The 22,251-nt window shown below is 35.1% G+C and overlaps 5 protein-coding genes across 6 annotated transcripts; 4 read left to right on the top strand and 1 right to left on the bottom strand.

Moving 5' to 3' along the window:
* Positions 1-6,816: 6,816 nt before the first annotated feature.
* On the top strand, positions 6,817-8,874 carry LOC120281416. Of its 2 annotated transcripts, none has more exons than XM_039288260.1 (2): positions 6,817-8,115; positions 8,477-8,874. In XM_039288260.1, exons 1-2 carry the CDS (start codon positions 6,884-6,886, stop codon positions 8,661-8,663), a joined length of 1,419 nt encoding a protein of 472 aa, XP_039144194.1. In that variant the 5' UTR covers positions 6,817-6,883; the 3' UTR covers positions 8,664-8,874. The 2 variants fall into 2 exon arrangements, with proteins under 2 accessions (XP_039144194.1, XP_039144193.1); XM_039288259.1 differs by having other exon boundaries at positions 8,465-8,874.
* Positions 8,875-9,003: 129 nt separating this feature from the next.
* On the bottom strand, positions 9,004-11,783 carry LOC120280283 (probable tyrosine-protein kinase DDB_G0283397). Its single transcript, XM_039287059.1, has 3 exons — positions 11,453-11,783; positions 9,349-11,300; positions 9,004-9,229 (listed from the first exon to the last, which is right to left on the bottom strand). The coding sequence occupies exons 2-3, from the start codon at positions 11,231-11,233 to the stop codon at positions 9,078-9,080; spliced, it is 2,037 nt and encodes a 678-aa protein (XP_039142993.1). The 5' UTR covers positions 11,234-11,300; positions 11,453-11,783; the 3' UTR covers positions 9,004-9,077.
* A 903-nt stretch (positions 11,784-12,686) lies between these two features.
* LOC120281366 (CMP-sialic acid transporter 1) lies at positions 12,687-16,736 on the top strand. The gene is made up of 8 exons (XM_039288211.1): positions 12,687-12,832; positions 13,801-13,884; positions 14,045-14,259; positions 14,417-14,495; positions 14,983-15,152; positions 15,350-15,536; positions 16,010-16,087; positions 16,208-16,736. Exons 1-8 carry the CDS (start codon positions 12,782-12,784, stop codon positions 16,334-16,336), a joined length of 993 nt encoding a protein of 330 aa, XP_039144145.1. The 5' UTR covers positions 12,687-12,781; the 3' UTR covers positions 16,337-16,736.
* Positions 16,737-17,210: 474 nt separating this feature from the next.
* LOC120281389 lies at positions 17,211-17,697 on the top strand. The gene has a single exon (XM_039288232.1). It carries the CDS (start codon positions 17,235-17,237, stop codon positions 17,493-17,495), a length of 261 nt encoding a protein of 86 aa, XP_039144166.1. The 5' UTR covers positions 17,211-17,234; the 3' UTR covers positions 17,496-17,697.
* A 629-nt stretch (positions 17,698-18,326) lies between these two features.
* LOC120281045 lies at positions 18,327-21,337 on the top strand. Its single transcript, XM_039287988.1, has 7 exons — positions 18,327-18,470; positions 18,580-18,663; positions 18,788-19,030; positions 19,854-20,030; positions 20,134-20,187; positions 20,286-20,432; positions 20,954-21,337. The coding sequence occupies exons 1-7, from the start codon at positions 18,327-18,329 to the stop codon at positions 21,335-21,337; spliced, it is 1,233 nt and encodes a 410-aa protein (XP_039143922.1).
* The last annotated feature ends 914 nt before the right edge of the window (positions 21,338-22,251 follow it).

Here is a 22,251-nt window from a genome sequence, read left to right as displayed (position 1 = left end):
CACCGTCGACAATTACAAACTGGCGTATAAGGAAGCTATATTCCCCATACCCAACGATGACAAGCCTTCAGACGGAAATCGTGAGCTTCGTTTGCGACCGCCTGTGATGAGAAGGCAGCCTGGGCGTCCTAGACGAAAGAGGATTGAGTCGCAAGCGTTTGATGTCCGTGAGTTACATTGCAGCCTCTGCCATAGATCCGGTCACAATCGTAGATATTGTAATGAAACTGTCGCCTACTAGGCATTGTAAATAAGCTGACTTCTAAAGAGAAACAATCTGAATTGAGTGGCAACTTTTCATATTTAAACAGATAAACTCTTATTCTTTACAGTGAATGCATTTATTTAAACAGAGACAGTGTTATTCTAAACAGAGAAACTGTAATTTTTAAATATTTCACACTGATATTTAAACGATAGCTGGTAAATTTAAACAATGAAACTGAAAGGTAAACAATGACACTGTAAATTAAATAATGAAATGAAACTGAATGGAATTTAACCTGATTTACAATTAAAAACAAACAAAATTTACATTGAGATATACAAGTCATGTTCTTCTCAAACAAAAACAATGAATTGCATTTGTCCAGGTTTACATTCGAAAACAAAATTTACATTGACATATACAAGTCCTGTTCTTCGAAAACAAAATTTAACCCACTTGTGACGACCCCCCTTTCTCATGGACGCCGGCTGCCCTCCCCTCCTTAAGTATGCGGGAAACATACTTTAATCTCAGGTAAGGAACGTCTGTCTGCCGTAGCCGTAGCTTCTCATCGAAAAGTAATTGCTCGATAAACCGCATGACATAGACGGCGCAATCAATGCTTCCTTGTTTTTGGCGTGGGGTTTCCATGTCGTGAATGAGTAGGTACTTTGCGGTCGCCGACTCGCCGAACTCCATATCGACACAATTGTCGAATAGATTCCGCTGTCAAGATATGCAAGTTGAGATTGGAATACCGATTAAATACCAAACACTATTAATTGGACATAATTAAAGAACTTACCATGTCCAACGCGTCTTTATCGTACCCCACACATGAAGAATAATGCATGTATTCTTGTTTAACATTGTCAAGGACGATGACATGGAAGTGGGTATTCATGATTATCGGGAGGATGACAATTTGAACTTCATGCAAGTTGCGCACAGCATCTCCGATCATAGCCATAGTGGTTTCATGTGTGTCGTCCTGCTTTGACATAAACAGCGCTAGCGGTCTTGTGATGGAGGCGCGCTTCTTGTAAGGATATGGCACTTTGCTCAGCGACTTTTGTATTATGCATACGAAAGCGTCCATCACATCATCTGTGACCATCTCCTTCCCCTCAAGTAGAGTGTATAATTTGTCCCGTGTGGTGCTGACAACGTCATTCTTCCACACGACAGTGCTGAGGTTAAACGATAACAGATATAATTAGACCATATTGTAAATATTTAAATAATATTATCAATTTTCAAATGATATTATAAATAATTAAACGTTAAATATATAAACATTTAAACACTATCATAAAAACTTTAAACTTACCTGTCCATAGGGCAGTTGAGGAAGATCCTCATCAACTCCTGCTTGTATTTATTAAGACGCGATTGGCCAACCCATTTTTTCTTCTTCGGAACAAAGACTTTCCGAGCCGTCTCGTCCCATTGTTGATTGGCCTTGATCATCTCTCTCGTTGCTCGGTCGGGGTCTTCATGGGGTACTGTCATTGAGCCTTGACGGTGTTCACCACCAGCAGCATCTTCCTTCGATGCGGGGACGGCGGCATGAGATCAACCATGCAGACACATCCTAACATGGTTGTTGTTGTTGTGGGATTGTATCTGGCTTCGATGGGGGATGACGGCGACAGCATCAACCGCAGACACATCCTTACATGGTTGTTGTTGTTGTGGGATTGTGTCTGGCTTCGATGCGGGGACGACGATGACAGCATCAACCGCAGACAAATCCTTACATGGTTGTTGTTGTTGTGGGATTGTGTCTGGCTTCGATGCGGGGACGATGACAGCATCAACCGCATACATACCCTTACATGCTTCTTCTTGTTGTGGGATTATGTCCTGCTTCGATACGGTACTGTCGGCCACGGCCACGGCCACGGCAAAGGATTCAACGATCTTCTTAACCGTGGCCACGGCAACAACATCAATGGGAGACACACCCTTAGCTTGTTTTTGTTCTTCAGGGATTGTGTCCATCTTTGATGCCGCACTCTCGGCAGCCGATTCCACCGGGTCGGGGATTTCATTAACAAGAGAGTAAACGATCTTATCAACCGCGGCAATGGCCACATCATCTACGATGTCCTCCACTGTCATGGTCATGTCATCAACGGTGACAGACTCAGTAACAGCATCAGCCGCTGATGGTGTTGTTATTGTTTCATCATCAGCCGGCTGTGGAGACAAAGGCAGTATTGTTCTCCTCTTTTTCGCAAGTCTCTTCGAATGTGGCCGTCTTGGAATGGTCACCCCGATGATGTCGTCGTCGTCAAATTCTGACGCCTCGTTCGTCCCGGGTGCTTCATTTCTTTGAAAGACGGCGCAGTCAATTGTGAACGTCCTTCCAGTGCCTCAACACGAGCGACAAGCCGAGGAAACTCGGTCATCAATATCTGGCACGCCTGCATAAGAGTTGCAGTGACATCTTCGCCTAATGTCGCCGGTGGGGCTGCCACGGTCGGAGGGGCTGCCATGGTCGAGGGAGCTGCCACAATCGGGGCTGCGTTGTCGTGGTAGGGGGTTGTTGCAATCTGGCGGGGTAGGGAAGGGCTTCTCTGGCGTCGAGGAATTCGTGCGCGTGGTGGGCTGGAATCAAGGTTGTCAGACCCGGATCGGCCCGGCCGATTCAACCGGAAAAACCGCGAGCCGGCCATGCGGCCGGTCCGAACATGCCCCTTTGAACCGGGTGTAAAGAGACCCGGTGTTAAATCGATAACCCGGCCGGTTCAACCGTGACCCCACCGGTTTTACCCGGAAAACCATTGACCTGGCGGTGACAAAAAAAAGAATCCCGGCTGTGGCTGTGAGTGTGTGTGTGTGTGTGTGTGTGTGTGTGTGTGTGTGTGTGTGTGTGAGAGAGAGAGAGAGAGAGAGAGAGAGATAACCACGGCGGCCAGAAGAATCAGCCTGGCGGTAGAGAGAGAGAGAAGGATCCGGCGGCTTTGTATGTGAGAGAGAGATAACCACAATGAGCCGGAAGAATCACCCAGTGGCGAGAGAGAGAAGGATCCGTGATCGTATATGTGAGAGAGAGAGGAGAGAGAGACAGTGGCTGTGTGTGTGAGAGAGAGAGAAGGATCCGGCGGCTGTGTGTGAGACAGAGAGAAGAATCCGGCGGCGGTGTGAGAGAGAGAGAGAGAGAGCTGTGTGAGAGAGAGTGAGAATTTTCTCGTTTTTTAATTTTTGTGAGTACCCATAATTTTTGTTTTTAATTCTTTTTAAGGGTTTGGAACTTGTGATCTTGGGACTTGATGAGGGATTATAAGATTATTAGGTTTTTTTAAATATTTATATTTTTAAAAAATCAATATATATATATATATAAGAATTAAATTTTAAATATTAAATTTAATCAAATTTGAGATGTTTTAAAAATAAAACAAAGATATAAAATTAAAATTTTAAATATTATATTTAACTAATTCTTTTTTATTATTAAAACATAGGTTATATTATTTTTTTATTATTATTACTTATTATAATATATTTTTTTAATATTTTATTATTGACCCCGGTTCAACCCCGGTCTAACCCGGTTGAACCCATCGACCCTTGACCCCTTGGCTTGGCCGGGTCAATGCCCGAGCCGGGTCTGACAACCTTGGCTGGAAGTAGGAGAACGGCGTCGAGCACGCAAGATAGAGGCTGCCCTCTCCTCCTGCCTTTGAGCAAGTGGTTCCGGAGCAATAGCATCCATCCATCGGTTGGCCCCAATAAATATTTCTTCTTCAACATTCGCCGGAACCAGCTCAGGAAACTAACATATGTAAACCAAACAATTTCAGCGAAATCATTCATTTTAAACTATAAAAACTATATTTAAACAGAGTTTTTATATATTTAAACATTATACAATATATTTAAACGGAGAACAAAATATTTAAACCTTTATGAATAAATTTTAAACTATAAATAATAAAGTTAAACGCTAAATAATATGTTTAAACATTAAAGACTTCTGTTAAACATTGTCCATGATGTATTACCTCTTTTCCTTCGAGCGATGACAAGCTGGTTTCTACCGTCGCTTGCTTCCGGTAAGTACTTTCACCGTAGCACAGCATCCTTGGGATCTTGCCGAAACGGACTTTCTTTCCCATTCCGGTCAGCTTGTAAAACCAGACATTAAGCGCGACCGAGCAACCCTTAATATACCCTGTGTTGGTCTTCTTCCTGGCGCATCTATCTTGCACTCGAGCGGCTGCTTGTAGAATGTCCTCCATAAGCCACTTGTGTATCGCCTGCGCCCATGCATATCGCCCCATGGCGGGTAGATCATCGACATAATCAACGATTCAGTTCAGAACCGAGCATGATGTATTTGGGAAGAGGACTGTACCCATGAGGTACACCATCAGGAGTTTGACAAAATTATCTTCTTCTCCCCTCTGTCGAACAAGTTGCACAAAAGTGCTCTTGATGGAGTCTCTGTGTCTCTCGTAGGTTTTTGATAAATACCTCCCTTCGAACGCTGAGCGGGTTTTCTTCTTCTGAAACACGACTGCGTCGCCATCGCAACACTGACCAAGAACGAGGGCCACATCTTGAGGCTTAAAACTCAGCAGGCTTTCCCCGATCCTGAATTTATTGGTGCGGCCATCGTACCTTTGCAATAGCGAATCAAGAAGGGCCCTCTCTTGGTATATAGCTTCCAGCTCAATGAATGCTGCAAACGGTGTCCTTCGGATGATCTCCCAGTGTCGAGGGGTCATGTTATCTTTCAATTCAGCTAAGGTCTCCACTACCGGTGTCAAATAGCATCGCCCATTAACTAGGTTGACCGCCATAAGCACAAGCCTGCGACAATAACAACACATTCAACATGCAGTATTCACAAATGTTTAAGCGGAAATATAAGGTTTTAAACGGTAACCTTCAGTTCTTAAACAGAGATATCAATTGTTAAACATAGATAACAATACTTAAACAGAGACAACAAAATTTAAACTGTAACATCTCATTTCTTAAACGTAAACCTCATTTGTAAAACTGCAACCATATCAAATGAAAGGGGAAATGTACATTATAAATATTACACAAATCATAACAATCGAAAAAACTATTTCGATAGTGTATAAAGACCAAAATGCAAAACAAAACCCTAGCCAAGAAATTGCCCTGCAAACTAACAAAACCCCAGCCGAGAAATCCCCCTGCAGACTTCAATATCTTCCAACAAAAACAAGAGCACAAAACAAAACCGAAAAATCTTTCTTTAGTAATGAATAGTTAACATAAAACAATACTCAATACCTTAGATTGCAAAACCGATGAAATGCCAACTACTTGCGTGGACTTCTCCTTCGAGATACCGTGGAAAGGGAAAAAGTCAGAATTACTGAGGGCTGCTAGAGAGAAAACTCGGAGACAACTTCGGAGACGACTTGAAATGGAAAAAGCTAAAGACGCGAGTTGAGAAAAAACAAGTAAACGGCTCCAGTAAATTCGTCTCTTGGGGTTACCCTACAGAAAACCACCCACTTCCTCTCAAACCGCCGAAATGGCTGCAGTCACGACTTCCCATGTAAGGGCATTTTCGTCCATAAAATTTAAAAATCACTCCGTTGACATCCGTTACATGCTTTGGGGGTTTGAAAAATATAGAGTTTAAAAGGAAGGGGTTTTTAGGGATTGCAAAATTAACGGGGTGTTTTTGACAACATTACAAACTTAGAGTGTTTTTTTGGCAATTTCCACTTATTATTATTATTATTATTACATCTTTGTTTATAAGGTATTTTTAAAAAATAATAATAATTTTCAACATTTATATATTTTTCTTTTTTAATTTAAAATATTTTTAAAACGCAAATGAATTTTTTTTAATTTAAAATTTACGTTATTTTCATTTATTAATTGCAGCATCAATGATATAAAGTATAAAAGAGATACATAAATATATATATATATATATATATATATATATATATATATATATATATATATATATATAAACAATATAATTTGCATATTAAAAATCATTAAGATTGGCAATTAATATAAAATACTTTGTGTGAGAGACTAAGAAATAATCTGTATTTTTTTTTTGAAAAGTGGTAAGTCTAATCTTCTATTTTTAATCCTAAAATCCCTCCATCTTTCATGTTAGTTAAATTTGGGTATTTTTAAAAAAAATTTACAGCTTATATTTAAGTCCTTTTGTTATTAAAAATAGTAAACATTGATCTAAATATCCCTCGATTTTTTAAGAGAGAAACACGAAATATTAAACTAAAAATTATATTAAAAATTAAAAATAAATATTTAAAAAAAATAATATATATTTTTATACATAAATGCTAAATAAAAAATATATATATTAAATAAGAAATATATAATGTAAAATAGAATAAACTGATTTACAATAGTTAAAAATGAAATAAACTTTAAAAAAACTGTTTAGAAAAATCAATGTCAAAGTGTCTCATTCGAAAGTTTTGAACTTTGATGGAACCATAATTAATTTTTCTTAAATAATATTATAATAATTATTATTACTATTATTTTAATTAAATATTTTTTTTACATAAGTGAAGTTGCCCATTTCCTCCAAACATGGAACCGCTTCTTTGGACATCATCTTTTTCATCAGTGCTTTGATTTAGGGTTAGGGTTAGGGTTTGGGTTTGGGTACGGGTTCGTCTAACGATGGACGGGAAGGTTGGCATCACGAACTCACAATCTCGCGCTGAACCTCCCGGGATGGAGGAATCCTTGAAGCGCACGTTCTCCGACGAACTGGCGATGAAGGAGGTGGAGAAGATGGAGCTGATATCCAAATGCAAGGATTTGGAGAAGGAGGTGGAGAAGTACAAAAGGATGGCCGCGTTATTCGAGGAACAGATGACGACGATGTGGGAAGAGTATGGGGCTATGCGCGCGAGGGAACAAATGGCGCAGGTTGTGCAGAAGGAGAAGCAAGACGACGTGCGCGAGACTGAGAACAAGAACGCTTTGGATGAGATAAATGAATGGAAGAGGAGATGTGGGGATTTGGAAATCCGGATCTCTGAGTTGATTGAAGAGAATTTAAGACTGAAAGCTCGCAATTTTGGTGATGTTATTGAGATCAGTGATGAGGAGGGTGATGAGGTGGAGACGGATTTCAAAGATGAAGTTTTGAATGCTGATGGTTGTAGACAAGAGGAGAGGTTTCTTTCTGTTCCTACTCCGAAGAAGAAGTGTTGTTCCAGAGTGATCACTAGTGACAGTGAGGATGATGATGATGATGTTGATGATGATACACCGATTGGCAAGCTTAAGAGGAGGAAAAAGGCGGAAGAGGATGATGAAGATGAGATTCCCATTGGCATGCTTAAGAATTCAAATGTTGGTGGTGATGCAGTTGGGGAGGATTTAACTCCCAACAGGAAAAGGTTGTTTCCGCTTGGAGAATTGGAGAGGATGAATTGCAGAAAGGAAGGGAGTTATCCGAGAGATTCGATCGATAGTGACAGGATTACAAGACGGAAAGTTATGTTTTTGAATGCTGGTGATGCTGAAGGAGAGGAAGATGAAACTCATGAGTTGCATGCTTGTGACTCTGATAGTGGGAGTGAAAGCTTGAGAGGATTCATTGTCAATGATTCTGAGGTTGATGAAAGTGAATGTAGTCATGGTGATGATATTTCGTCTCATGATCTGTCCGATGAATGTCCAAGTGATTTAGAGCTTGATGAAGTCTTGGCTCGGATAAGACGGGGAAAGAATATGAAGCAATGGGAATATGAGGCGGATATGTTGGCGTCGTTTTCAAAAGACCCTGAGCTCTGTATGAAAGCCGTTTGTGCGGTTTATCGACAACAAACTGCTGAGGAGAAGTCAGTGAAAGGAACATTGCTTATAAACAACCGAGGATTTAGCAAGTTTGATGCTCTCAAGTATGTTGCCTTTTAGTTGGTTGTGCTTTCTTAAGTCAATTATACCTTGCAAGTTATGATTTTGATGAAGTTCTCTTATGTCTTGCATGATTGCATTAAAAATTATTTGGTTGAATGGCTCATTAATTGACCGAGTAGTATTTAGATTAGCTCCTTGGTATATCCGGATAATTTTCCAATTGCTCATTGGTTGTTCAGACAAACATTAGATTATATAGAGGTGTAAAATTCTTAGCATAGGATGATCAAATATAGATTATTTTTCGAATAAATCATTGTTGTTATCACTGTCTGACTTTATAAAAATTGATCTTCCTCCCATGTAATGGTGAGACTAAAACTCTTTAAGGATTTGCTTCAGGGGATCAAGAATGGCAGAGTTTCTTTTGGATGGTGATCCGAATGGCCCGTTGAAGAAGTCGGTTGAAGAGCTGCAGAAATATGACCGGCATGGGCTTGACTATTGCTCGAAACTGGCAAGGCATTACTCCAAACAACTTTTCATGATTTACCAGAACAAGGAAGACCCCTTCTTCCTCCCATCCTAGTTGTTAAGTGTGGAACCATAAGTTCGCTAACATATGTATGTACCTATTTTCTTTTTGGCAAATAGCCTGCCATACCTCAGGCATTTCAACCGTCTTGTATATAACTTTCTGATTTTGCTCTGTGTGTAACTGAAGTTCATCATTCTGTATGTTTTGCTGTCTATTATGTAAAGCTTACTGTTATTGCAGAATCTCAACATCTGGTTGTTGATATTGATTGGATTCATATATAAACAGTGCATTTAATTCACAACAATGTAAAAGAATCGATTTATCTAAATGACATTTAAAGTTGTTTACACAAAAACCTTAACAATTTGCACTTAAATTAGAAATTTATACAACACTTGTTTTAATGTTTACAGTATCAGAATGGCAAAACAAGAACTTCGGTTAGATATGCAAGCTCCGCACCTATGCAAATTCTGGGTCAGAAACATGCCCGTACGTCCTCCGGCGTCCTGGGCTCATAATCATAGTTCTTGCGTAGCTCTCTGATTTTGTTCTGAAGCCACGACCACAGTGCATTAGCTGCGGTGGCTTTACTCTTCCTTTCGGACTTTGCGCTGCACAATCAAGTTAAATTTCGAGAAAGAAGGATTACCATTCTAACGATTCCAACACCAAGATGCAATCTGAATCATCAATAGCAAAGCAAACATTAAAAGGAGCTGTAAGTTGTTACCTGAAAATGTTCTAGACTTGCTTTCTAACTTTCTCACAAATGATTTCTTGTTGTTTTCAGAACTGATACTGGAAGAATGCTTCAAGACATCCAGAGACGAGAAAGAATCATCATTGATGTTCATGCCAAAAGCAGCTTCCTCGCTGCCTATCGGTGTCCCTTCACTTCCTGAGTCCGAACTCTTGTCTTTGATGTTCATACTAGTCTTCTCCCTTTCTATGACTCTATAAGCGAACATTTGGAAAGGAATTTCAGGAACCTTCATTATTCCTGTTGTTGTCTTGGTCTTGAATATCCTCGACAAACTTATGTCAAGATCAAAGAAGTCCATAGGTGGAGCCAGTCCAGGAATACCTTGATCAGGGTTCAGAACTAGAAACCTCTTGGTATACCGAAGAACTCTACAGATGCAAGAAAAGCTTGGTCGGACATTTGGATTAGTGTGCCAACATCTTTTTGTTAAGTTGGTAAGGTACTTGGGAGATGGAAATGGAAACAATGGCCTCTCCCCTGCTCTTATATTTCTGCTCATCTTTTCACCTTGAAGATGACTATCTTCAAAGGGGATTTTTCCTGTCAGAAGTTCAAAACAAATCATCGCAAAGCTATAAACATCGGCTTTCTCTGTGTACTTGGAATGACTAGAAGTCCCCGATGATGTTTGATCTTGATCAACAAGAACCTCAGGTGCATACCAGATGCAGGGATTCACATCTTTTTTATTTGATGAGGATTTCAAATGCTTCAAAGCCGAAAATCCAAAACCGGTGATTTTTACATGTAAGTAGCCATCCGGGGAGTTTCTTGATTTTACTAGGATGTTGGAAGGATTCAATTCTCCATGATACATGTTGTGTGAGTGCAAATACTCCATGCCCCTTGCAATTTGGAGCATTATATCCACTGCAACCTGCAACGGAAAAGGTATTCTTCTCCTAGCACTACATATCTCCTTGATATGGTTCGACAAATCCTTAGTCATGAGTTCCATCAAAAGAAAGCTCTCTTTCTTCACTTCATCGGAGAATGCATACTTGACATTCATGACATTTGTGTGCATTAACGACGATAACAGAGAAATCTCATGTCTCAAAGGCTCAACCTCACCAAAGATATGCCGAAGAGCAAAACTCTCCCCCATCCACTGTACCTCCTTATAGTCGTTTCCTAATCGTCTCCGCACTTGATACTCTTTCGACCCAACAAGAACCGAGGCCGGAAACATCTTTCCTTTGGAACCAATAAGAAGCTCAGCAATGTTGTTTTCCTGCTTCGTTAAAGGCAACGATACCGAATTCCTCTTCTCAGAGACCATTTCTGAGAAAAGCCATCTGTCCTCTTTCAAGACATTGTCCATTCTATGACATATCTCTTGAGAGACTAAATACTGCAACCCAAATTTGTGCTGGAAGAGTTTGGGATCCATCCATTCCCTCTCATACTTCTTCGAATAGATGATTCGTTTCTTATGTATCACTTCTTGGTCACAACCAGAGATCTCTCCAACAGTTTCAATTGCCTCAAGAACAACAGGAATGCACCATAACAAGTTATGCAGATGGAAATCGACACAATCTGTGTTTTGATGCATTGATAGAGCTTTCGCCCACAAATCCTTCGGCTCGGCACACTGCCTAATGAATTGCTCGCCTTCTCGGAGTATTCTCTGCAATTCCCTTAGTGGATTCTCAAGATTCTTCCACTTCATGCTTTTCTCATCAAACTTGAGATTCTGCCTGATTTCCTCTGCAATCACCTCAAATGCAAGATTGGAAACATCAGCCAACAAGCAGCATTGTCTCTGGTTTATCCCAATCTCATCTCTGAACACCATCAATGCCTTTAAACTCCCCAAAACTTCTCCGACTTGACGAAGTTGCTCCATTGCCAAGCCAGGGAAGGAGCAATTTATGCAACAAGAATCTCTTCAATTCTATGGTTTTTCTAGATTGCTGATTGAACAACCACATGATAATAAAAATCACAACTTTTTCTACAATTTCATTCATTAAACAAGCAGTTCACAGGCATTGAACATTGTATGAAAGAGATATGAAGCACAAACAAGAAGACATGCAAATCAAATAAATGCAAGAATGCTTACCAGATTTGAAAGGAAGAAAGGATAGCTAACCAAGAGAGAATGAGGATGATGAATTCTCCTCCAAAGAAGGGAGGAGAGAAGAAGGGAGGGCTATTTTGGGAATTGGGAGAAACATTGTTTGAGCTCTGAGCACCAGACCTGTGATGAATGAAGGGGCGTACTAGTAGGCTTAGATTTGGAATGGCAGTTGAAGACAGAGATTTATTCGTTATTATTATTTTCTTTTTTTTAGTTATTTTATTTTTTTGTCTCTTTGGGAAATTTTTTTTTCCTACCTAAAAGTTTGAAATTCTGTTGGCCTAACGGTTATTTGCTTCCCGCCATTGATGAGTATTCTGCTTTGTTTTAGCTTCTGATTAAGTGCAATTGTTTTAAATATGGTTTTAATTAAATAAGAAACAGTGAAATATAAACTCAATTAGCTAATTAATGAAAAAAAAAAATAGCCTAAATATCATGCTTTTGTGTAGAACCCGGCTAATATTTGTATCTATGTACAATGTGGAACTACATATGGTAAAACACTAAATAATCGAAGTGGTTCAAATAATAAAAATTTAAATCATTTAAATAAGTGATTTAGATGTTTTTTTAAAACACGTGGGATAAACTTTCAAACAGAATAAAAGGAATTTTTTGAAAAATATTGTTTTTCCATCATTCATTTTTTTATCATGTTGTATTTACTAAAGGAATAAAGTGAAAATACAATTATATATATATATATATAACTGTAACAATTTAGGTTTTAAGCAGCTATGTTAATCAAAGCATATGTAATTGTGTTTGACGTTTTTAAAAGTAATTTAAAAATAATATAATAATAATTATTATTATTAAATAAATTATAAATTATTTGAAAGTGTTTTCACCCCATTTCAATTCTAATAAATATAAATATATTTTATCACTACAAACATATTGCAAATACAAAGAACAGTTGTGGGAATATGTACTAAAAAATCAGATAATAAGGTATCAATAAATAAATATTTAAAATATGCCCAAAAAAAAAAACCACCCACTGGTAGAGGTTTTTTTTTTAGTACTTTTATTATTTCATATTTTCATCAAACTATGTTCATCAAACTATTTTTTTTAGAGCAAGTAGTTTTTTCAAAGGACTTTATTATAAATATCTTACTTTTATAGGGTTACATTTGTAATTATAATTTTTCAAGGGTATATGCGCAAAAAAAAACAAATTTCATTGATAGGACGGCGATTCCACCCGTCCTCTCTTCAACATTTTTCACGCTCTTGCGTGATCTTGAGAGAGTGAGGGAGGGATTCGCCGGAGTGAAGCGGAGCAGTGAGCAAAGCGCAGTCATGCGTTGGTACTTCGTTGCGGCGCTTCTCACTCTTCTCACAAGTTCTCAGGTCCTTTGCTTCAACCCCAATCCTCAATTCTTACCCAATTTCCATTTGATCTACTTTTTCTTCCGATTTTTCATAGTTGATTGCATCTATTTTGCCATTTTGTTTCATTTTTTCAATATCTTTTTTTTTTTTGGTGTTTGTGTGATGAATTATGAATTAGGATTAAAATGGGGTTTTTTGATGGTCAAAAGATGCGATTGTTTGGTGATGATTGGACTGTTATTGCTATTGCTATTGCTATTGCTATTGTTGTTGTTTTTGTTTATATTTTATTGAAAGTGGGCGTAGTCTTCAATCGGGAAATTTTGATTAATTGAATGCTTAGTGGGTAACCCTACAGAAGACTATTTTGGAAAAAGGAAAAAAGGAAAAGGCAAGAGCTTTCCATGTATTTTTCATGTAGTTGAAGTTTATCCAATGTTTTTAAGGATCTCTTCATGTTGGATTAGAATTTTTATAGTGTGTTGATGTCTTACTGAATATATGTTCATTCTTTGTTTCAACAGTTAAACATTTATTTGTGTGCTGTACTGTGACTTCTGCTTATGAGAAGAGATGTTGGAATGTTTAATTGATTTGTGGATGATGTTCTATTTCACGTTTCTTTAGTAAGGCTGGAAGTGAATTAGTTTTGAATTCACCTATATATATATATATATATATATATATTATTCTTGTAGCATTTAGTCTTTGATACAATGGATAATATTTTGAATTTTTACTGCACATTGGGTTTTCTAATCCTTTGTACTATAATAACTACATTTGTTGCAAATATTTACATTCACAAGTTGGTTTTTGAAGTGGGATGTGGGTAATGCTCATGAATATCTGCTACTTGTAACGTTTTATTCACTAGTATTGTAGATAATGTTTGATTTTCAACTGCAGATGAAGCTTATAATCCCTTTTTGTTTCATTAATGACAAATATTTACTGGCCAACATACATTTTTGTTTGCATGGCAGGGAATTCTGACAACTCTCTCCCAAACTAATGGCAGATATAGATATGATTACGCCACCATTCCATTTCTTGCAGAAATCTTCAAGGTCCCATAATCTGCTCTTTAGCATTCTCATGCATCAATTCACCTGTAGCATTGTAATGCAAATCTTTAATGAACAAAGGGGTATCTGGGGTTTCAGGCAAAGTTTCCTTTTTCTTAAGCATCTTGGGTCTTGCTGACTCTCTTTGTTTTTACTTGATCAGCTCCTGGTGTCTAGTTTCCTTCTATGGCAAGAGTGTAAAGGATCATCCCCACCAAGGATGACAACTGAATGGAAGACTGTGCGGCTGTTTCCAATTCCTTCTATCATATACCTTGTCCACAACAATGTTCAGTTTGCAACATTAACTTACGTGGATCCATCAACTTATCAAATAATGGGCAATTTGAAAATTGTCACAACTGGGATTTTATTTAGGTGCTTCTCCATTTCAAGGATTGCATTGTCTTAACGTAATTATGTATGAACTTAGCAATTAACTCTTGGTCTTAGCCATTTCATAGATGGATTAATGGTGATATTTTTTGTATAGATGTCGGGCCTTACGTTAAAAAATTTAATTTTGATACTTTAGGCTGTTCTTGAAGAGGAAGTTGTCAAACCTACAGTGGATGGCTATTGTTCTTTTGGCTGTTGGGACAACCACAAGCCAGGTTTGCTTACTTTAATAATTCTTCTATATTTTTACTTAGAACTAACTTTTCATCAGTAATAAGAAAGAAGTTTTCCAAAGTTATTCTGTATGTACTTCTTTGTTCTGCTCACCAAAGATCAACACTTAAGCTCAAAATAACATCCTAGTTGTCTGTATTTCATAAATTGCTTACCAGGCTTAAGTAAAACAAAATTCCATCAATCCTTGCATGCAAGTTAGGTTTATTGGAGTTAGTTTTGTCTAATCCCTTAAATTTGATGTACAGCCCCTTCTATTGCTGTCCTCTATATGCTCTATAGAAAAACATTAAAAAAAAATGGTTTATATGAGTAACCTTGAGAAGCTGTTTAGCATAATTAATAGTTTTATACTGTAACTAATTTCCAAAGCTAACTATCCTTTTGTCTTTCTTTACTATTGAATGGACATTTCCAACTTGTTGTCTTGTGGTTAACAAGAAAAGCACATTGTTGGGTTCCATGCAGGTCAAAGGATGCGGAGAAGCTACTTGTGATTCCATCTTTTCATCACCTATACAAGGCTATATTCTTGGACTGGTTTCTGCCTGTCTTTCAGCCCTGGCTGGTGTGTATACTGAGTATCTAATGAAGAAGAACAATGACAGCTTGTATTGGCAGAATGTACAATTATATACGTAGGTATCCTTATAAACCCTGTTCTCTAGCTCTTTTGCTTTTCAACATAATACGATATTTTATCTTTCATAGGCATGACTGTAGACAAGCATAACCATTTGAGATTACTTCCCAACTGAAAAGTATGATTGATTTATTTCTATAAAGAACTTAACGTTGTGTTCAGTTCTCTAATAATGTTGATAGCTTTTGACAGGTTCGGTGCCATCTTTAATATGTTACGGCTTCTCTGGGATGATTTTAGAATTGGTTTTGATAAGGGACCTTGGTGGCAACGTCTTTTTAATGGTTACACTCTTACAACATGGTTGGTTGTATTGAATCTAGGATCAAGTGGGCTGCTCGTGTCATGGTTGATGAAATATGCTGATAACATTATCAAGGTAACTAACTCTCATGTTCTCTGCATATGGTAATAATTTAAGTGCATCAAAATGTGATGTATTTCTGTCTAGAATATCATCCATATACTTTCTATCATAAGCATGACACTGAGAAGAAGCACAGAGGTTTGTCAAATTTAATATGTTTGTTCTGTTAATATGCCTACAGCCTACAGGACATCTATGGTATTATACTTTTCTACTTTAAGTTCATCTTAATTTCACTTATATTGTTGCTTTACCATTGAAGGAAACATGTCAATGCTACAATATATGATAAATGTGAAAAAAGGGTACTTATCTGGGCTCAAGTAATACTGGAAAAACCTTCCTAATTGCTTTGCTGACCTCCTGTAGATATTGTGATTTCCGGGTTTTGAGGCCCATATTTGACCACAATTATGCATATGTGACTTTCGTACTGTCCTCCAGTATATAGTGAACTTTCTCTTTTGTTTAATAACTCTGTTCAGGTATATGCAACTTCGATGGCAATGCTGCTAACAATGATTATATCGATATATCTTTTCAGTTTCCAGCCAACCATTCAGGTACATATGTTTAATTCATAAATATCAGCTCTACTCCTTCAGTTTTCGTTATGGCGTGCCAATGTTATCTGTTTCATATGCTGTGCTATTATCCACATGTTTTTCTTCTTTTTTCCATAGCTTTTCTTGGGCATCACAATCTGCATGATGTCGGTGCACATGTACTTTGCTCCTCCACAAATGCTTATCGATATGCCAACAGCACCAAAGACTGACCATGATACTCTCAAGGATGTCGTCGTTGACTGAACAGTCGAATCATGTTCTTCATTGATTACCAAATATCAACACCGACATTGACTGTTAATCGATTTCAGCTTTCACAAGATGAAATACAGGAAGCTTTTCCGACCAATGAAGCTAAATCCTTGCAAAGCCTGACCAGATGGTGAACCTTATTTGGAAGGAAAGATATTATTTAGGATTGAACCACATAATGCAAGCAATGTGGACTTGAAATTGTCACACTAAGTACACATTTTTCTTTTTTTTTCTTTTCCCTTTTATTCTTACTTATCATTGTTCTCATTAATCTATTAGACTTTTATGGACTCAATTGTTTGAAGGAGTCTCTTTGTTAGGATGAACTCTGAGAACATGTGTTGAATTGAGAATTTAGAGAGTAACATGGATAAAATCATTTGGATAATTGCAAGTGAATTATTTCATTTTATTTTTATTTTTCTTTCACTCATTTTCTATTGTTTCCAAGCTTTTTGATTTCCCCCTTCAATTAAACAGCTGTGTTTCTATATTCTTGAAAAAAAAAGGAAGAATTTTCTTTGTCTCTGAAGTCATTTCCCATTGATTTAAAAAAACAATTACAAATTAAAAAATTACACAAAAACCCTACAAAAGTGCGTAATTAATTATATAAAAAAATCTCTTTTCATAGTTGATAGTGACGATCATCAACGGTTTATGTTCTTCTCGTCAGGTTCGCCCAATAAAAAAAGGTTTCTACAAACTTAAAATTAAACAATACAACAACATACAAAATTCTCCAAAGTTATGATACTACCAAAGCTTTTTTCTTTTGATACTATCTATGAATATAAATAGCAATACCATTCATATATATATATATATATATATATATAGACATAAGAAAACTCAGAGGACTTCAATGCAAGAGAATTAAGATTAGATGGAGACAATGGCAAAGAGTAATAGTAGTAATAGTGTAGATGGTTATAATGGGAAGAAGGAAAAGTGTGAGAGGTTTAAGATGCCATTGCACTATCCAAGGTACAGCAAGGAAGAGTATGAGAACATGCCGGAATGGAGGTTGGACTGTTTGTTAGCTCAGTATGGTTTGCCGGCCTCCGGTGGCGTCGCCGAGAAGAGGACATTTGCCATGGGGGCCTTCCTTTGGACTACTACTGCTACAATTGCTACTCATTACTAGTGAATTGAGAGGTTTTGTTGCTGTGAAGAAGAAGAGGTTGAACTTAATTATGACTTGCATGCCTGAATCAGAGAGAAGTTAATTAATTGTTGGTTATTATTTTGAGTTTATGTGACTTTGTTTTGTGGTATTGTTTGAGTGTTTGAAATATTTATGTTTTGGTGTTTTATGTAAGGGCCTAGAGTTTGTCTTATTATAAATGTCAGCCTTTAATTATTTCAAAAAAAAATAAGAAAAGCTTATCATTCTGATTTTGTTCATTTCTTTTTTTTTCCATCCACTTAAATTGTATATATAAGATAATAGCAAAAATTGTAAGCAAAAAAAGCACTTATTATTATTATTATTATTATTATTATTATTATTATTATTATTATTATTATTATTATTAGAAGAAGAAGATGATGATATTATAGTTATATTATTTGTGAGTTGATCTGCTTGTAATTTTATGGTTATGGCTTGTTTTTTATTATTTGATAAATTTGTTATTAATAAGGGGTATTATGCAATTGGTGTAGGTAACAAAACAAATGAAAAATTATTATTAAAATTAAAAGAAGAATGATAATATTAAGATAACTATATGATCTTACAACATCAAAACAAACAAACAAATAAACAAATCTAACAAACTAAAATGAAATTTCAAAACTAAACTTTTGTTTAAAATTTTCAATATTATTAGCTAATATCTCAATCATTTTTTTGTTTTATTTGTTTAAAATAAACCTATAAATAATACCTGAATCTTTACTGATATATATATATATATATATATATATATAAGATCAGAAGGTAGAGAAATTAAACATTACAAGCATATTAGAGATGATGCTTGCTCTAATTTTCATTTGGCTTCATTTAGTTCCAAGCTTTGTGTTTGGTAATGGATATAACCTCACAATTGAAGAAGACTTGGAGATTGAGAGACAACTAAAGCTTCTCAACAAGCCAGCCATCAAAACCATAATAGTAAGTCACAATTAATCATAATTAATTAATTTTTCTTAACACTAATCAAAGTTTAATATAATTATTTTTATTTAAATTTTCTTTTTGTTTTTTCATTTAATTCTGATAGGAAAATGGAGACATATATGATTGTGTTGATATCTACAAACAACCAGCTTTTGATCATCCATCTCTCAAACATCATAAAATTCAGGTCCTCTTCTTCATCTTATAATATTATTATTAATTCCATAGCTATATATATATATATATATATATATATATATATATATATATATGTATAATTATGAATATATTTGTGTATGATTATTTTGCAGTTAAGGCCAAGTTATTATCCAAAAGGATTATTTGATGAAAATTCATTAAATAGTTCAAAATTAATGCATGTTGGATTGCAAAGTGAGAGGTGTCCAAAAGGAACCGTGGTTATAAAGAGAGTTAGAAAGGAAGAACTTATTATGGGAATGAGATCAACTTTGAAGCACAGTAAAATGATGATGATGCATTCTTCTTCTTCTTCATCTCCCAATCTTGTCCATATAAATAGTTTTGAACAACAGGTAATCTTTTTTCTTAATTTTTATATATCATATTACTTATTTCCATTTTGTTCTGTTTGTTTTCTTTCATATTTATCTCACTAAAACACCCTATTGTTTTTAGAAATATTTATTTTTTAAAAAATAAATAAATCATTTTTTTAGTTAAACTAAATTAAAGAGATTTCATATGATGACTCTTCCATGTAAAATCATTTGATGATTGTTTCTTTCAAAAAGCCATGGGATCTCATCCATTTTGTGGATGAGCCTACATTCATATAATCATTTTCAAAGTTCAACACTGAATTTTTTTAATAATGATACACAATTGTATGAAATCATCCTATAAAATTCAGTGGAAAATAATATTCAAATAATCAAACTATATTGTAACTTTTAATCCTTAAATATGTTGATTTGCTTATTATTAAATATATAATATATAAAATATTGTAAATTATAATATTACCAACAAATGTACACAACACCCCCAAAATAATCTTTAAAAAATTTTTGTAAATATATTTTCATGAAATGCACAAATACCTAGATAGCTAGATCCTATATATATATATATATATATATATATATTCTTCTCCGTTTAATTTTTCTTCTCGTATGTATATATAATAACTATCTTAAAAGATTCTCACATACATATAACAATGAATGCAAATAAAGTCCATACAATATATATAATGAATACCAAAAGGTATTCATTTAAAAAAAAACTTCAAAAAAATTTAGAGAGTTACTTATTTTGTGAATAATATATATAGTGATTAGATTAATTTTAATTTATGCATAATGTTTTTAATTATTTTGATGTTATATATTATAGTGGGCAATATGGCATACTCCATATGGAGAAAACTATGAGTATTATGGTGCTTCAGCATTCATCAATGTCTATGGTTTGCCTCAACTCACAAACACTCAATTCTCCTCTGCCTTCTTTTGGATTGGTAATGATGATGATGATAAGGACCATTCTGATCAATTAGTCATTGGATGGACTGTAAGTTTTTTTTTTTCTTCTTATTTTTCTTTTTTACTTCCTTTTTTTTTTAAAAAAAAATTGTTCTTAATTAGACATTATATATATATATATATATATATAGGTAGATGACTCAGTATATGGGGATAAGAACACAAGGCTAGCTACTTCTTGGACAGTAAGCAAGCTTGTCAATTAAATGTTTTTATTTATTTATTTATTTATTAAATCTTTTAAACTTATCAAATTTATTTTATTTTATTTATTTATTTGTAGGATGATGGCTTCAGAAGAACAGGGTGTGTGGATATGAGATGCCCTGGGTTTGTTCAAGTCAGTCAAGATATACCTCTTGGAATTGCCATTAAACCTGTCTCCACTTATAATGGCCCACAATATGGCGTTCACATTTCTGTTTTCAAAGTAATTTTTTTTTCTTTTCTCTCTATTTTCATTCATAATTATTATTTACATATTTTTTTTATTTTTTATTAAAATTAATAAATTAAAATTTACTATAATTTATATATTTTATTTAAAAAACACTAAAACTATCATAGGTTAGTCCAAATGATAGATTTTGGGTCTTTAAGCAAATAGTTTCAAGTTTAAATTCTTTTATATGAAAAAAAAAGTTGTTGAGAAAAGTTTACTCTTTATTGAATTATGGAGCTCTTAGTATGTCGAACATAAACTAGTTTAGAGTCTGTGGCTTTAAAAAATTAGTGGGTCAAAAACTTTAAAAGGGTTTTGAGTAATATCATGTATGGGTTTTTTTTTTTTCTTAATCCACCTGTTTTCTATAATAGTGAGGTATTAAGTGTTCTTTTGCATATACAAATGGTCAGAATTGAAATTATTTGTTTAAGTGAACTAAATCTTTACTATTTGGATCAACCCTAACTTGATTAGGGTATGTTCTAATGGAGATGATTTTATGACAGGATCCCGCAACACTAAATTGGTGGTTTGTTTATGGATCTGAAAAAAAACTAGTAGGTTACTGGCCAAATAAACTTTTCACCAATTTAAGTAAACGTGCCACTAAGCTTCATTTTGGTGGAACCGCCGGATTTGAAGGGTATCCAGATGCAGGATTGCCGCCCATGGGAAGTGGTCATTTCCCAGATGAAGGTGCTAACAAAGCATGTGTTTTTCAACAGATTAAATACATAAACGCAGCTCAACAATCACTAAATTTACCGATAGATGAGTTATATCCACTTTCATCATATCCCAATTATTACAAAGTTGGACCTCTCACTAACTCCAGCGGTACTCAAGACACATTCTATTTTGGTGGACCTGGAGGTCCAGTTAGCTCTTGAAACTAATTGTATTTTCTTTTTCTTTTAATATTAAATGCTATTAAATGAATGCTTTTTTAAGTGTTTTAATGTTTACAGTTTCATGTTATGATGCATTTGATATTTTAGAAAAAATATATAATAAAAATTTATACATGTATTACCATTTATTTATTTATATTATTTAAGATGATCATCAATTTGTTAGTATAAAGTCATATTAGGTTTTATCTTATTGAGTGTTAAACTATTATTTTTATGCATAAAAATAAAAAAATTTGGCGTGATGAACGGTGATCCTAACTACAATAGTCTTAAAGTAATAAAATTCTTACCGTTTGGAAAATAGTTTCCTATTAAGATAGATCTTGAATTTGTAGTAAGTCATCCTCTTTTAAATGGAGAGTTGATATTTTATCTATCTACTAAAATTCATGATTAGTTAATATTTGTCAAAAGATTGAAGATCCTTCTTTTTATTGTGGCAACGTAGACAAGCCACCACTTACTGGATTGTAACATTTTTTTTTTTTTTGAATAAAATGGATTGTAACATCACTTGTAGAAAGATTTAAATAAAAATATAAAAAGTTTGCTAAAATGAAGGCTTCAACTGATTTCCCTTTCTCGCAATTAAATAGAATAAAAGTCAGTGGAACCTAAAAATATGTGCCTTTAATAATTCTAAGCTGCTTTTTGAGGTGCTTCATTGACAAGGTAGCTTGCCATGTGAAAGAAGAATCCTATCTGCTTCTAATCCATTGCAAGCATTTGCTTACATATTTCAATAACATTATTTAGGTTTCAAATGACAAGATGCTTTTGTACTTATTTAGTATTCACAGTAAGGTAAGAGTATTTAATATTCAATTTGTGATATTATGAGCATTTTTCTTTATTAAAATCAACCCTCGAAAAAAAGTTTTTTCATTGGT

The sequence above is a fragment of the Dioscorea cayenensis genome, chromosome 17 (genome assembly GCF_009730915.1).
Source record: "Dioscorea cayenensis subsp. rotundata cultivar TDr96_F1 chromosome 17, TDr96_F1_v2_PseudoChromosome.rev07_lg8_w22 25.fasta, whole genome shotgun sequence".
NCBI lineage: Eukaryota > Viridiplantae > Streptophyta > Magnoliopsida > Dioscoreales > Dioscoreaceae > Dioscorea > Dioscorea cayenensis.
Note: the sequence above shows the minus strand (reverse complement) of the source record. Positions and strands in the feature narration are given on the sequence as shown.